Here is a 15,429-nt window from a genome sequence, read left to right as displayed (position 1 = left end):
AGCGAGGCCTGCTCACAACCTATAATCGACCAAAAATCACCGCGCACACAGCATGGACAGAAATCGAACGTGCTTTGAGCGGCTACATAGCATGGGCAAGAGCATGGGCAGAGCACTTTTGTCACCAGGATAGCGGCAGACAAAGACGACGTTTTTTTTTTTTTTAGTATTATCAACGAGCCCTCTCAGAAGCTGGGCTTTAGTTTGAGCAATAATATTCTAGTTTGCAGTTCGAGCACTCCTCTCCACTACATTTTGGCGCCGTCACTTGGGTAAAAAAATATCGCTGGCCTTATATCATTTTTTTTTACCTTTCGTTCTTTTAAGCCGGTAACAATTTGATTGTCGCCTTTAAAAACTGGTTTCTCCATCACAAAATTTACTAATTGGTAAACATACTAATGGCATCATCAAGATCATAGTGACGCCCAAGAATCTGTTCAGAAGGCGTCGCGAATCTTGAGAACAGCGAGGACTCCCAACAAAATTCGCTGATTAGTCTAAAGGGTACATGACGCGTCATCAAGGTCACTGACCCACAAAAAATTAATCAGGAGGCGTCCGTGTGCTGTGCGATGTCAGCGCACGTTAAAGATCCCCAGGTGGTCGAAATTACTCCGTAGCCCTCCACTACGGCTCCTCTTTCTCTCTTTCCACTTTCACTCCCACCTTCCTCCCTTCCCTTACGGTGCGGTTGAGGTGTCCACAGAAACTAAGTGAGACAGTTACCGCGCCTTTCCCTTCCTATAAATCAAATCAAATCAATCAGGGGGCGCCATCAAATTTGAAAACGCCGCTTTCCACTTTCACTCTTACCTTCTTTCTTTCCCTTACGGCGCTGTTCAGGTGTACACAGACACAAGTGCGACATATACTGTGCCTTTTCCTTAAACCAATTATTATTTATATTATAAGACCAGAAGCCCCGCCGTGTGGATGTAGTGGTTAAAATGCCCGACTATACTGTTCTGGCGGTGGTGAATGGTGGTTATTGGCCCTACGGGCTGGGACTGGTAGGTCAACACCGCTTGCGGCGGCGGCTATAGCCTGCCACTGAATTTTTTTTTTTTATCTGTTGTAGGCCATCATTGCACTAAGCCACCGCTTCGGTCGTAGACGACCGTTGTTGTTATTGTTGTGGCTGTAGGAAGAAGGAAAAGAAAATGCACGGGCCTGCTACTGGCTCTGTAGCTGAGCCACCTCCACTGCCTCTGATCCGATTGATTTATAGGAAGGGAAAAAGTGAGACAGTTACCGCGCCTTTCCCTTCCTATAAATCAATCTGATTGATTGGTTTGCCCTGCCGGGGTGGTGCAGTGGTAAGACGCCCGACTACTGTGCCGGAGTACCCGGGTTCGAACCCGACCTCGGCGGCTGTGTTTCGATGGAGGCGAAACGAAGAGGCGTCCGTGTGCTGTGCGATGTCAACGCACGTTAAAGATCCCTAGGTGGTCGAAATTACCCGTAGCCCTCTACTACGGCTCCTCTTTCTCTCTTTCCACTTTCAATCCCACCTCCCTCCCTTCCCTTACGGCGCGGTTGAGGTGTCCACAGAAAACAAGTGAGACAGTTACCGCGCCTTTCCCTTCCTATAAATCAATTATAGGAAGGGAAAGGCGCGGTAACTGTCTCCGCAGCATCCCGACTACACCGCATCCGGCGTCGCCACAAACTGACAGGCGAGTATAGAACCCTCGGCCTCCCTCCGAGCACGGGTAAACCAATCAGAGCTGTTCGAAGTCGCCTATATTTTTTCGTTCACGACAATTAATTGGTAAAGACTTACTAGCTATATTTTTAATTATTGGTTTGAGAGAAAAAGTGTCTATATGGAAAAGATGTAGATCTCCCCGAAAAACGGCTAGCTACGTTGTTTCCAGCACGCTACGCCGCTGCTGTCACGTGACTAGCTATTATTTTAAATAATTCGCTAAGAGCGTACAACTAGCTTCATCGGGGAGAGCCAACACCACCTAGGAGAGCGCGGCATAGAAAAGCGGATTTTGTTATCTCGAACAAAGCAGTCATAAGTTTTTATTGCGCCAGGCGTCATTTTGGGCTTGCAAAAAAGTCACCTTACGTAAACAGTACCTTCATTTCTCTTGCATTGACACTTTTTAACTCAAGCCAATAATTAAAATGCCTAATTATTATTTACTAATTAATTAAATTATGTGAGCGAAAACAAAAATGCTGCCGATTAGCATAAGCGACACTGAACACCTCTTAATTGGCTTAGCTGAGCTAGGGCTTACCGTATATTTTAAAACCGTTTGTTGCATTTAGCTGGGACACCGGTACATATGGTTGTGCAGAGAACAACGGTAATCGAGGTCCCTCACTTTTTTGTTTTGCTTTTGCAAAATAAAATAAAAACATAGTAATTAAAATGAATAAAACATAAACATTAAAAATAAAAGTAGACACAGTAAAATTAAAAATAATCGCAAAGTAAAAACGTTGCTGCAGCGCTAATGCTTTCGCATTTCCAGCGTAGTTTCTGCAGTGATTAACTCTTCTTCCATCTTTATTCCCCAATCCTCCCTCCACCCCACGCAGAGTAGCACATGTCAGCGATGTCACATCGGCTAAAATCTCTGTATTTCATTAAAATTCTCTCTTTCTGCAGTGACCTCTAATTTTTATTTTCTAACGAAAGTAACGATGGCATATCTGATTTTAAAGGTGATGGCAGATCTTATGCAAAAATATTTATCCTTCGCGGCAGTTTAATCACGAAAACCGTCATAAGCATATCAATCAGCCCCCACAAATATCTGTCGGTCCGAACCAATCAACAGGAGCGCGGCTAGCCGACCGGTTTGTGACAGGTTTGTGACAGTTTTTGTGATGTGATTGGAGCGTAATTTGGCCCCAGGTGGAACATGCGCATACGCGCTTAGCTGCATTTGTAAGAATTTCTGGTTGTGACGAAAGAAAAGGTCATTAACTGTCCCACACTCGGTGGGACAAGAGAAAAGAAGGTCGGCATTCGAGGAGAGAGAAGTGCGCACAAACCATCTCATTGCTTGGTGCACAGAGGTCGCAGAGCAATACTAGAGAACCGCGGCGAAACATTTTTAGCGAGGAAAATATACTGTCCGATGAGATCAGCGTGGGCCGCTTCAGAGTTTCTACAGCCACGACGCAAGCACAGTCGAATAGATCATTCAGGACCGGGCTTAATTCGGGGCATTCGGGGTCCGTGCAGGCACGTTACTTAGCGACTTTAGCCGGCTCGCTTGGTGCAGCGATGAAATGAATATCGTGGAAGGAGGTATCGATGGAACGATCGAGCGAAAGAAATATGACTTTAACGTTGCCAGCGCTGCATAGTTGCATCGGATATCGACCGCCTGGGGTTCATCGGCCTTGTTGAGATCCATTGCGTAAACTCAAAATCATGTGCTACCATGCTTCGATTGCTTCGATTGCTTAGATCAAAGCAAACGACAATATCAAACGTATGACAAATTACTGAAGCTATTTTGAGCCGTTGCTATGCTGCAAAACCTTTTTTAATATTAATATTATTATTATTATTATTATTATTATTATTATTATTATTATTATTATTATTATTATTGTTATTATTTTTTTTTTCATTTTGGGCGTTTTTAGGTAAGCCAAGTAACTAGGGATAATGCAATGCTATCGATATCAACTTCACGAAGCGCGCGGCGCTTGGCGCGCATTTGACCTCCCTAGCATGGACTCCGACTTGAACGTTTCAGACTCGTGTGCGGAAAGCGACGACGACAATGCACAATCAGTGGCCTTCAAGTGGTTGCTGATGAGCATCGGAGAATTTGGTAATAGCGAATTCTCTCTAGACGCAGTCCGCAAACTGCATCGCCAGGTGCAGTATGCAAGAGCGTCAAACGTGTGAGTAAAGTTGTACATCGCCGTTATTCACATGTTTTTCTTGTGATATACATCTCACTTGATGCGTTTTTGCACGTTTTGGGCGTAGCACATAGTAAAGTTCTACTTTACAATGCACATCGTAAATGCAATCTGTTCCATCAGGTACAGTTAAGTAGCACAGTTTGCGTGCCGACTCTTACTTCAGGTTCGAGCGACGCACCGGCTGATGTAGACTGCAAGAACCAGAAAAGTAATCACGCAAAGGTTTCTCTTTCTGGAAAAGTAATTCTATGCTTGAGATGCTGTTCTCGGTTCTCATAGACTGTAAAAAAGAATAAAGAGACGGAGTCAAGAAACATCGTTATGATGAATCATTGTGCTCTCTGTTTCAGTATTTCTGCAACCTGTGAGAGCTTGCTGTTAAATTATTTTGCTGAGAAAGGAAACAGCCATGTTGACAGTCCAGATGGTAAGACATTAGAGCAGTCAGATGGGTACGGTTTGTCTGTGATGTATGCCAGCAGCCACCTCTAATGCACCTTTCATTCATATGTAGGCCTGAACAACTTTGCAAGTGCCATCACACGTACGCAGAGTTCTCAAAACTGCAAGTATTTGTTTTGGTTACTTGGACCTTCCATTCTGTCGTTTTTGGGCAACAACAAAATTTTAACTATTGCACCTTAGGGTATATGAGCAAGAAAATTACCAACTGCATTGAAAGCACATGCCAATTTGTTACTCCCATTCCTGCAAAGCTTTAGCCGTGTTTGAGAGCACAGACACTATTGTCACCATAAATTTATGTGCCGCAAGCGTGCAGAAAAAATGTGGCTAGGTACAAGGGGGCATGCATGGTTTATCCACTGGTACAATATCATGTGACTAGATCGTGAGGTAAAGCTGCAGTAAAGTTTTCCTGAGAATATGCCGTAAACTCTTGATCGCGGTAGTACATGTCTACCTATGTCATAATTGCCAGGTAGTTTATACTGATGCCTAAGGGCCAATGCTGCTAAAATTAAAGCTGTCAAGAAGGTAATAACTCTAGTACATATCAGCATGGGCTAGTCTAGCTGCTATATTTTAGTGTACTTTATTTGACGATGCCATTCAGTGAATTATTTTCTATTCATTTCAGTCTCCCATGAGTGGCGCTCCGAGTTGGTGAACCTAAGTGATGAGAAACTTATGGAATTTTTGCCCAAAAGCAGCAGCAGTGACCAAGCTGTAAGATAACTTGTTTGCCTTGTCTTCATTATGATTCTTTGTACTCCAACAGCTGCAGCCTGTGGAGATCATATAAAAATTTACATATTATGACTGTCTTAAAATCACATTTATGTGTCAGGTAATAGAGAATAAAAATAAAAATTGGGGGGGTAGTGGCAATTTCTTATTTCCAAAACTTTTTGGTGCCAAGCCAATTATTTTTTATTTTGCAAGTGGACACATGTAACCTGTGACACAATAGTGGTGCCTGCTGAGTGAGGGAGTGAGGCTGCACTTCTATCAGCCTCAGACTGCACTCTGCCATTTAATAGAGCAATCAGACATTGTGATGTAGACTTGATTGACAAAATCAATACAGTTGTGACAAATGTTATGGCTCATAGGTATTATCTATGGTCGCAGGCTTCAAAGTCCATAGTGAGGCTCTTAGTGTACTACCTCTTATACTACCTTTTAATCCCAAATGCATTATAGTTATACTGCCATGCAAATATCTCTACGAGTTTTTGTGCTTTCCGCTTCAGAAAGAAGATGCCAAGGATGAATATGACAGCTTTGTTGAGAGAATGAAGCGAAATTTCTGTGTTGCAAAAAGGTTGGCTAACACAGAGAACAGGACAGAACCTGCCGGACCTCAAAATGGCATCCAGACTGCTGGAATTGGAGAGCATGCAGACAGAAAACCTCGTAATGGTGTGTTGTCAGTTTCCAGTTCCGCTGCTGAAGGTACTAGGAGAAATGGCTCGGATTCTTCAGTTCGAAAGAGCGCTCAACAACAACGAAAAGCAAACTTATCAGGTGTGCATCTAGTCATTGTTGATATTGTTTTCTATTTGTTTAGACAGGAACGGTCTGGATACAGGGACAAAATGCAGATGAAATCTGCCTGATGAGGCATAGCTGCCCGATACACTGGCCCTGGCATGCAACGAGGAAAAAAGAAAAAAAAAAAAAAAAAACATCACGCTGTATTTTTATATGCAGAATATACTAACATATACTACTCAAAGAGAGAGGAAATAAGCATACTTTTTCAATGACAGAATACAGCTTAAACATACAAATACAATGCAAATTCTGAATGAGCATGAAAGAAGAATTGGCATGGTCAATGGAACATCATGGACGTAATATATGACAAAGCCTAACAATCATGAGGACAAGCAAGAAGGTTATTTTTACCTTTCCTTTCTGCATAATTTCCGTGAGCTGTGTAATTGTTTAGAAGACTGCAGATTATGTGTCATGAATTTGCATTCCTTAATTGAATTGAAGTGTTGTTCCCATATTTGTTTTTTCTTGTGGTACTCTTACTAAACTGGTCATATCTAAGGAGGTTTCTCAATACTCTCAGTAATCGCAGTAGATGCTCATAAAGGCCTCATAAAATCAATGCAAGGCCTGTTCTCAGTTGCACTGCTCCAGCAGTATAAAAAGAAGCGCTTGATTTTTGTTTAACTGAAAATTGTTCTTCAAGTAGTAATGAGAAGCAAACATTTTGTTTTTACTAAATAGTTTTCTTCCTGAAGAACAACCACTGTTATTTGTTTTCTAATCTTCCTGGCTGAAGTTAAATTAAGTTTAAATCTTGTTCTTGAATATCACGTAAGTGTTGCCTTTCATGTTGCTACTGCTTGTAATCTTTGCACATCTGTTTCCTCTATTTTTCTATGCATTGAATAACCTCGGACTGCATTCTGATACTGTGCGCTCATGTCGCTTCTTACAGAATGTGTACCAGCAGCTGGTGTTCCAGCTTTTATGACGGCCAGAGAACAATTGGTGAGGATGTTTAGTAATTCACTTAGGTACTTTGCAAAGAGAAATACTGCTGACACTATCTTGTCTCCGATCCAATTAGCAGTGTGAATGCTTAACTGTGAAGCTTTTGCTGCCCAAGTTTTGATGCTCATATGCGACGAGATGGTTCCTAAGTGGTTATGGTGAGATTTTCTTTCGCAGCTGATTGAACAGCAAAAGACCAATGGAGGAGTGCCTCGCAGTTCTGGCACTAAAACCCTGGGAGGAAAGTGAGTCGACTGATTATTTACACAGTTCTGCTTTGTCATGACTGCAGTCATGCAAGGTTCCCGCCAGAAGTGGTGCGTGAAAAGCTATGAGTCATTAACATTGCACCTATAGGACTTACCATTTGAGGCAAAATGCTGATATGAAAATGCCTTCTTCCAAGGTTCATCGCAGGAGTCTTGAGTGCTGTTTGTGCAGTGACGAGGCTGCTCGCATAAATTTTATTTCATTGCAGCTGCACCATTTTCAAGTAACAATAAAGCGGCCGAAAAGGTTTCTTGAAATGATTTTTAAAAAGTGCGCTTTGCATCGGGACCCTGCTATTTTGACTTCCACATAGTAATGCATTAAAATTGTAGAGGGGGCCTTTGTGAGCACACGAGGCAAGAGTAACAGCTCTGCATGGTCTGTATAATATACAATTGATCTTTAAAAGTTTCAGTGATTGGTCAGTGAACAATTGGAACACATTTCCAATTGTTCCCATCTTGATAGCTAAGGGGTACCTGGCGTTGTCTTAAGGAGCCCTGTCATTGTACTTGCCCAAGTGAATTCACTAATGATTAGTGTACTTTTTTTTAAGCACAGCTGACTACCGGAGTTCTTTTAATGATGTACGCATAATATATTGTGTTCAGAATTTTGATATCTATTTTAGCTGAATTTTATGCAATGGTCATTTTCATGGTATTTTTATGCCCTTCTCACTGCAACATACATTAATACCAGCTAACTAGACTTTCAATTTTAATGGACATCTATATATTAGTTAAGTAGACACTTAATATACTTATCTGAAAAACCTGGAAACATTACCTTGGTCTACAGCTGTAGGTATTACGGCTTCAAAGGCAAAACACCAAAGATTCTATAAATAGCCCCATGTATAAAGAAATTCAAGATGCTGAACAAGAAGGAAGTATAAGGAGCAGTTGTCATATCTTAAAACCACTGATAATGTCAAACAGGATTGCCATTTTTTTTTACACGTGTACTTGCCATCAGCATTTTGTTGGAAGCATCTGACCAGCCATGAGGTCTGGGACCAGAAGCTTGTGCTTAAATAACTAATAACTCACTTAAATAACTCACTTTCAGGAGAAGTCTAACAAGCAAGTTTGTCCAACCTTGGCTTCGGCAAAACGGAAACAACCCTGCTTCCTCTACTGCTAGCTCATCCACTGCTGAAACATGCGGTGGCTTGGAAGAGTGTGAAGCACTCAAAAACATAGATGCCAAATTAGTCGAGCTCATAAAAAATGAGGTAAGGAAATATGCGGCCTCTGTTGAATTTGGTAGGATTATAACTGCACATGTGAAATGGCATTCAGGCTTGAATTTACTGAATATATCCTGACACGAAGGACTCTGACCCTATAAATGTATTAAACACTACTGTCTAAGCCAAATACCTTGATCAAGAGACATTTGTTTATGGACTGATGCTTAGAAGTTGCCTAAAGGACTACTGCTTGCATGCCACCGAGAATTGGACCACATGCTGTGTGCATAAAAACAAGCATTGTTCCAACAGATATTGGTATCGACTGAGTAGGCTGTCAACAGTCACCTAGGATTACAGTATTTGTTTTGTGCGAAATATATACAGCTTGTTAAGTTGAAAAGGCATCGCTATTGCTGAAACCCAGAATTGAGAAAAAGGTTGTCAGACAAAACACACACGTGATTTCGTAAGAAAACTGTGACGCAACCATTCTCTCTGCAGCATTCAGAGTGGTGTCATACCATTTTGCTTCCCATTTAGCGTCCATCTCCCAGTTGAATTTGAGGTTAGTTTGCGATAGTTATTCAAACCGATGACGTGTAGCTCAGATTAGTGTAGTTGTTCACTGAGATGCGATAGATACTGTGCCTCTCATTCTCCCCACATAAACAAAAAAATGTAAAAGTATTTGCGGAATGAAAATGCAGTGTTGAAGGTGCTATCGTGTCTACTCCTAAAGTGAAGCTTGAGCATCTGCATAATCCTTGTTGTTGACAGCCTAATACTGCTTAGTCTTTCTCATCATTGGTCATACACAAGGAATTGTGTCGAACATGTGCTTCCGAGGTATTGCAAGTGCTCCTTGGTGTGTGATATAATGCACAACTCGTGTGGAAAACCTAAACAATCTAGTAAACAAGGCAACCTCCTCTTCCTCCTACCCGGGACGTCAAAATCCTACCTAAAGCTTAGATCATTGGGAACTGCTGTGAAGTGCTGAAGATAAGCTGAGCAGGATTTTTCTTTTGCTGCCACAGATAATGGACAACGGTCCTGGCATTCACTGGGATGACATAGCCGGCCTGGAGTTTGCCAAGCAGAGTGTCAAAGAAATGGTAGTTTGGCCAATGTTAAGGCCGTAAGTATGCTATACAATTTTTTTTGTTTAGTATTTGAATCCTTGTTGACCATTCTTTACAGCAAGCGTTAGCAAGTACAGGAGTAAGGTGAAAAAAAAATTAGCTGTGGTTTAGCTTGTGATTACTTGAAGTTACACGAGAGCAATCTGCATGGCTACACTTAGGTTCGGCTTGAAAGTAAAGACATGGCTTCTGCGCATAGTAGTTTACTTTATGGTTTCAGCTTTATTTATGCCATAGGGGAATCACTTCACGTATGAGCACCCCTTGCTTCTCGTCATTGACCATTTTCATTCGGGTATAGAAGCCTTCTAGTGGAAGACTTATGTCGAACTCCGGGGCACACCGCCATCACAATGTTCGAACGAACCTTCTGTCCTAGCAACTCACTGTTGTCGTTCACCTCTACCAACTTCCGAGCTGTCGGTCTTTTTTCATTACTCTTCGGGCAGGCACAGCGAAATGGCGAGACTGTGGCCAATGTAGCTCTCACTACAAAACGCTTCAAATTACTTGACCCTTCTTCTGTAGGGATATCTTCACAGGCCTCAGGCAACCTCCCAAAGGGCTGCTCCTGTTTGGTCCCCCAGGCACCGGCAAGACACTGATTGGTATGTCTTATTAAAATGTTTACATCTTATCTGAAATAAACCCTGAAATAAATTTGGAAATGAAATGAAATCTCACAAATTTTGTGTTTGTCTGGGAATACTTATATACTATATGTACAATTTGAGGCAGCACACATTCAGTGAACCGTCAGCGCAGTAGAAAGCACAGCCGTGGGCAGTAAAAACAAGAAAACCAAATGGAAATTATTTCGTTGCTTCTAATGTTATGCATTTTATGACTCTTTTGATATGAGTTGACATAATTCGATGGGAAAAAAGCTGCTTTGTCTATGTGTGGATGACGTGCCTTAATTAATAGCTTTCTACTACTCACAAAAGTTCTTCCAAAGCTTTATATGTATGGGGACAGAAGCAGTCAATAAGAGAGACATCACTAAGAGAGCATGTTGTATATCTAGCTGCTTTCATACCAGAGCATTCCACAAAGAAAACAGGAGTTTGGTCGAGCTCTACAAACAGGGAAGTATAGACAAACAAATAAACTTACCTGTCTGCCCAGGCTAAGAATGTTGATAGGTGCAGAATGTGACGTGGCCCCACATGCTTGAAATGTTCTTTGTCTACTTGTGCTTTGCATTGGTTAGCCAAAACAACTGCTGCTCTGGTCATTAAGACTCGTAAGTGAATGCACTTTGTGCCACTCTCAGTGATGCTGAGATCTACAAAAACTGAAGGCTACACCCTTTAATCAAAGCACATAAACTCCAGCTCCCACAGTAGCATCCTGGGCAGTAAAACGATATCAGAGGACTCTGATAGAGATAAGCTTTGCAGCTGTTTGGTAGCGTGCTGTCATCTGGCAACACAGGCCATTTTCTACTCTTCTGCGTGCAGGGAAATGCATTGCTTCTCAAGCGGGAGCAACCTTCTTTTGCATCAGTGCCTCGTCCCTGACTTCCAAATGGGTGAAGTATTGATTGATGACTGTTGTGCATGAGTATGAATTAAGTTCTTTGAATTCACACAGTATGTGCACCAATAAGGTCCGTTGATCCTGCCTGTATAACACAGTCATTATTTGAAGACTGGTTCCTTCCAATGGCCAGCAGAGGCACACAGCAGAAGCTTCAGATAATAAAGGCAGGTTCTGTGAATCCGGATTTAGATCGGTGCTTGTAACCAATGCCGACGCAGCAGTTGAAAAATAGGCTTCGCAGACTAGCTTTGAGTTTTACTTGCCAGGAGAAGTTTGCATGGCAGCTTGAAAAGAAATGCCCATATTTCTTCTTCGTTCCTCCTCAGGACATCCGAATTGGTGTTTAGCGCGAGATTTGCTATTTTTATTCAACTCTCATGTTTGAATATGCAGGTTGGTGAAGGGGAGAAAATGGTGCGTGCGCTGTTTGCAGTGGCGAGAAGCTGCCAGCCAGCCGTGGTGTTCATAGATGAAATTGATTCTCTGCTGTCTCAGCGCAGCGAAACCGAGCACGAGTCCTCGCGACGCATCAAGACAGAGTTCCTTGTGCAGCTGGTGCGTGTTTTTTTTCCTTGATTTCTTTTTCAAGATCAGGTGTATGAGGCTGAATCATGTGACAATAACTTCAATCCACCAAAAGAGTAATTTTTTTTGTTCACCACATCATGTTGCAGGATGGAGCCAGCACAAAAGGAGACGAACGGCTGCTCATCGTTGGAGCAACAAACAGGCAAGCACGTTTTTGGAGTCTGTGGAGATGTGCAGGCTAGCAGTGTAGAAGGGTATAACTTCCTCACTCATTGTAGACACCAAAACTGTATTACCTTGATGAAAAAGTTGGAGAAAGAAGAGGAGGAGAGTGAAAGGTGGGAGAAAAAATTTTTCACTGCACACCGATATCAAACAGTACATGGTGCAATTTGCCCATTCAAATGCTGCTGCAGTGTGCGGGATCCTATCCAGTGATTTTGTGCCGAGCAGCTGAATGTCAGTTGTTGAAAAACTAATGCTATTCTGAATTCCTCGTCCTTGGAAACCTTTTTTTTCTCTTAATTTCTTTTGCCACTGTGGTCTCCATTTAGGTGGTCCAGCTTGACTGATTGCACACATATGGCATAAAAAAGTTGATAGGGCGTTTGTAGCCCGTCATTCAAACTGGCCTACTGAAATTAGATTGAAACAACTAACCCAGAACCATGGAATTACGTAGCACGACCACCACTGATGTTCTTGATTGAGAGCTGAGAGTTCTCCTCCGTTTGGTTCGTGGTTGCAGGCCTAAAGAGCTGGATGAAGCAGCCCGCCGACGCCTGGCCAAGCGCCTGTACATACCACTGCCCGAAAAGGCAGCACGGTGTCAGATGGTGTGCCGCCTGTTGGCACAGGTGGAGCACAGTCTCAGTGATGAGGAAATCGACAGGGTGGCCTCCCTGACCCAGGGTTACTCCGGTGCAGACATGGCACTCCTTTGCAAAGAGGCTGCCCTGGGACCCATCCGGAGCCTCAGCTTTGAGACCCTCCAGCACATTGCAGCACAGCAGGCAAGGATGCGGACATATGAGAACTCTGTGCACCACTTGGTCACAAGAGGAGTGCAATTTGCAATACAACTGCCTTGCACATCTCACTGGGCAACATTCCTCAGGCGATCCATTACGACCAGCTGTTAACAGGACTTTCAGCTAATTAAGATTTGAGTGCCCTTTCATGTGTTCTTTGCAGTTCAAAGCAACATTTTTTAGTGAAATTTCATTAGAGTTCAGAATCAGAGAGAAAGCTGGCACTCTCTTATGTCATGAAATTCCTTGATCGGTATAGAGAGGTCACATGGTCTTGTGTCATCACATGCCTTGCTGACTGAACAGCGCTTTGCCCGATCACATGACCTTGTGACCTCATCTTGACCAATAAGGAAATTTCGTAGTCGAGTTGGCAGGTGGTAGGGCAAGACTGTGATGTAATCCACAGGGTCGCAACTTCAGCTAAACAGCATTAAAAAGAGCCCCTGAAAAGAGAAAAACACTTTCAATCTCAAAGAAAAAGAAAAAAAAAGCAATAAAAAAATAGAAACACCTAAATAGCAACAAATGTGGATACTAATGCTACAGCATACCACTCTTAAGATGTGATAAGTGTGCACTCCAGTTTTGTTTTTGCAGCTAATTACAATTTTAAAAGTAAAACTAATAATTTTATTGACAAGTTTTAGCATGCTGGATCTGTAAAAGCACACATAGCTTTTGTATCTATTGAAGCTGCAGAGAACAATAGTACCATGTCCTAGCTTGCTAGCTGTTCAAGTGAGCATTTCCACCATTGTATTTTAATTGAAATCCTACGTGTTCAGTTTGATTCCGCCGATATTAATTTCCGTGATCCTCTAGATTTGGAAAAAGAGGCATCTTTATTTTGCCCTGAAGAGCATGCCATTGAGATACAAAGTGGCAAGCTCTGGCGTCATAAATTTTAATTAAAATTCAACTTTACAGGTTCGTCCAGTAGCATTCAAAGACTTTGAAGAGGCGCTGTGTCAAGTGCGGGCCAGTGTGTCTTCAGATGATCTGCATGGCTATGTCGAGTGGAACTCCACATATGGAAGCATGCCTGTGTTGCCAGCCACAGACTAGTATGTGCTGTGAAACGTTTTTTAAGTGTGACAGGTGGCGGAGTGCCTGTCTCTGTAAATATGTTAATAAGAGTTAATTATGTTGCTGCACTTGATGCTATTTGTTACTGCGGTAGGCATGGTACTTCGGTTTGGCGCCTGCGAGAAAGTGCAAAAATGATGAAAAAGCAAGCCTCATTTTGCTAAGGATCGACTTTCTAATTTTGCCAGTGCTTAAGAGGAAAGACATCAGCAGAGCTACACCCACTGTGAGGCAAAGACTGCCACTGACCTGCAATTAGGTGTTCTGCCGCAGCAAGATAATTGCCGAAAAACACAACCTGCATTTCAGTGTGCAAAACTACAAGTCAGAAAACAAACTGTGTTACATGGCATCTAGACTAGCTTAAAGATGCCTTTCTTGTACTCTGCTGTTGTTGCTAGCTGATGAATTTTGCATATGCTACCATGTGCATACATCTGAACCAATCAAAGGTGTAAAAACGTTCAAACCTGAAATTACTACAGTAAAAGCTCGTTAATTCGAACTTCACGGGACCGGGAAAAAAGTTCGAATTATCCGATGTTCGAATTATCGAATGGCCTCGAAAAAACTGACCAAAACCATTTGTATTACGGTAAATGTACCGTATTTAGTCGCGTAACGAACTCGCTCGCATAATGAACCCACCCAGCCCCGTTCGTGCCTACGAATCTGAAAAAAAAAAAAAAATAATAATAATAATAAATGCGTCAGTCGTTAGCGCGTCCCTCCGTTTCGCGCCGTCACGGTCCACAACACATTTCTTGGCAGTGCGCCAAGATGCTGCGCAGTGATAACGGCGTGTTTATCTTTTGACTTTAGCTCCGGCAGGGGGGAGGAAAGCGAGCTTGGCAAAGTGCCAGCGCTTGTCCGGTTGTGCAAGCCTCCTTTTCAGTACGTTCGCTCGCTCATGCTGGGGCAGGCGGCGCCGTATACTACCACTCCAATCATCGGAACGAACGGTGCTAAAAGCCGGCGTCATGATCGCGGCTGACTCGCGTGCGTGCTTCCGTTGACGACTGATGGGTGGAAGGATAGATGGCTATCGCAAAAAAAAAAAAAAAAAAAGTTTAACCCATAGTGCCCGTCCGAGATCATAGAGCCTTTTATGGGCGTTGGCTGGAACCGCGCCGACAGTACCCATCCCTATTTCCAAATTAACAGGGTTGAAATTAACGAGTATTTAGTTGCGAGCTACGAAAGTTGCGCAGAAGAGAGAGCAGGCAGCCGCCGCTGCGCGGCCATGCACTGACCTTGCCGCAGGCCGCCGTCCCCTCCCTCCAACGCTGCCGGCCAGCCGCCACGGCAGTCATGGTGCCATTTAAGTTTTACCCACTCTTCCATAGTTTTACCTGGTTCCATCTTCTGTCCCCGTTTTGGACGTGCGCAGCCTCTAATTATGCCTACCGATCCCGGAGATGTTTCCTTACTTTTTTTTGCTGTGTGATGTGCGCCAAGCCGCCTAGATGCAGCGGCGCGTAGTTCGAATTATCCGCAGCGGAACCGACTCGCGTTCGAATTAACGGGCTTTTTTATACACAGATCTCTATGGAGCTTGGCCGGACCAAGTAGTGTAGTTCGAATTATCGAGGTTCGAATTAACGAGCTTTCACTGTAAAGAGAAAAAACAACAAACATTTGGCACAGACACTTAGGGCTACTCACGTCAATGTAAAAGCATTACGTTTTGTGGCCACAATTTTGCAGAAAAAATTCTGACCTGCATTAAAATTCCTAGTAC

General features: G+C 42.9%; 1 protein-coding gene across 1 annotated transcript; it reads left to right on the top strand.

Moving 5' to 3' along the window:
- Positions 1-3,670: 3,670 nt before the first annotated feature.
- On the top strand, positions 3,671-14,762 carry LOC146196905 (fidgetin-like protein 1). The gene is made up of 15 exons (XM_084598608.1): positions 3,671-3,885; positions 4,260-4,336; positions 4,424-4,474; positions 5,009-5,097; positions 5,625-5,898; positions 6,830-6,882; positions 7,063-7,130; positions 8,227-8,392; positions 9,391-9,491; positions 10,024-10,103; positions 10,959-11,029; positions 11,434-11,595; positions 11,715-11,770; positions 12,317-12,581; positions 13,530-14,762. Exons 1-15 carry the CDS (start codon positions 3,710-3,712, stop codon positions 13,665-13,667), a joined length of 1,827 nt encoding a protein of 608 aa, XP_084454734.1. The 5' UTR covers positions 3,671-3,709; the 3' UTR covers positions 13,668-14,762.
- Positions 14,763-15,429: the final 667 nt, after the last annotated feature.

This window comes from Amblyomma maculatum, chromosome 3, assembly GCF_055883805.1.
Source record: "Amblyomma maculatum isolate TAMU_Amacu chromosome 3, ASM5588380v1, whole genome shotgun sequence".
In the NCBI taxonomy this organism is placed as follows: Eukaryota; Metazoa; Arthropoda; class Arachnida; order Ixodida; family Ixodidae; genus Amblyomma; species Amblyomma maculatum.
This window is presented reverse-complemented; position numbering and strand designations above follow the sequence as displayed.

What these genes read in the sequence shown, in the direction of transcription:
- LOC146196905 (XM_084598608.1), top strand. Translation starts at nt 3,710, where the DNA reads ATGGACTCCGACTTGAACGTTTCAGACTCGTGTGCGGAAAGCGACGAC. An exon ending in ACTAAAACCCTGGGAGGAAA is followed by an intron (nt 7,131 to 8,226) that starts GTGAGTCGACTG and finishes ACTCACTTTCAG; the next exon opens with GAGAAGTCTAACAAGCAAGT. An exon ending in CGTCCCTGACTTCCAAATGG is followed by an intron (nt 11,030 to 11,433) that starts GTGAAGTATTGA and finishes TTGAATATGCAG; the next exon opens with GTTGGTGAAGGGGAGAAAAT.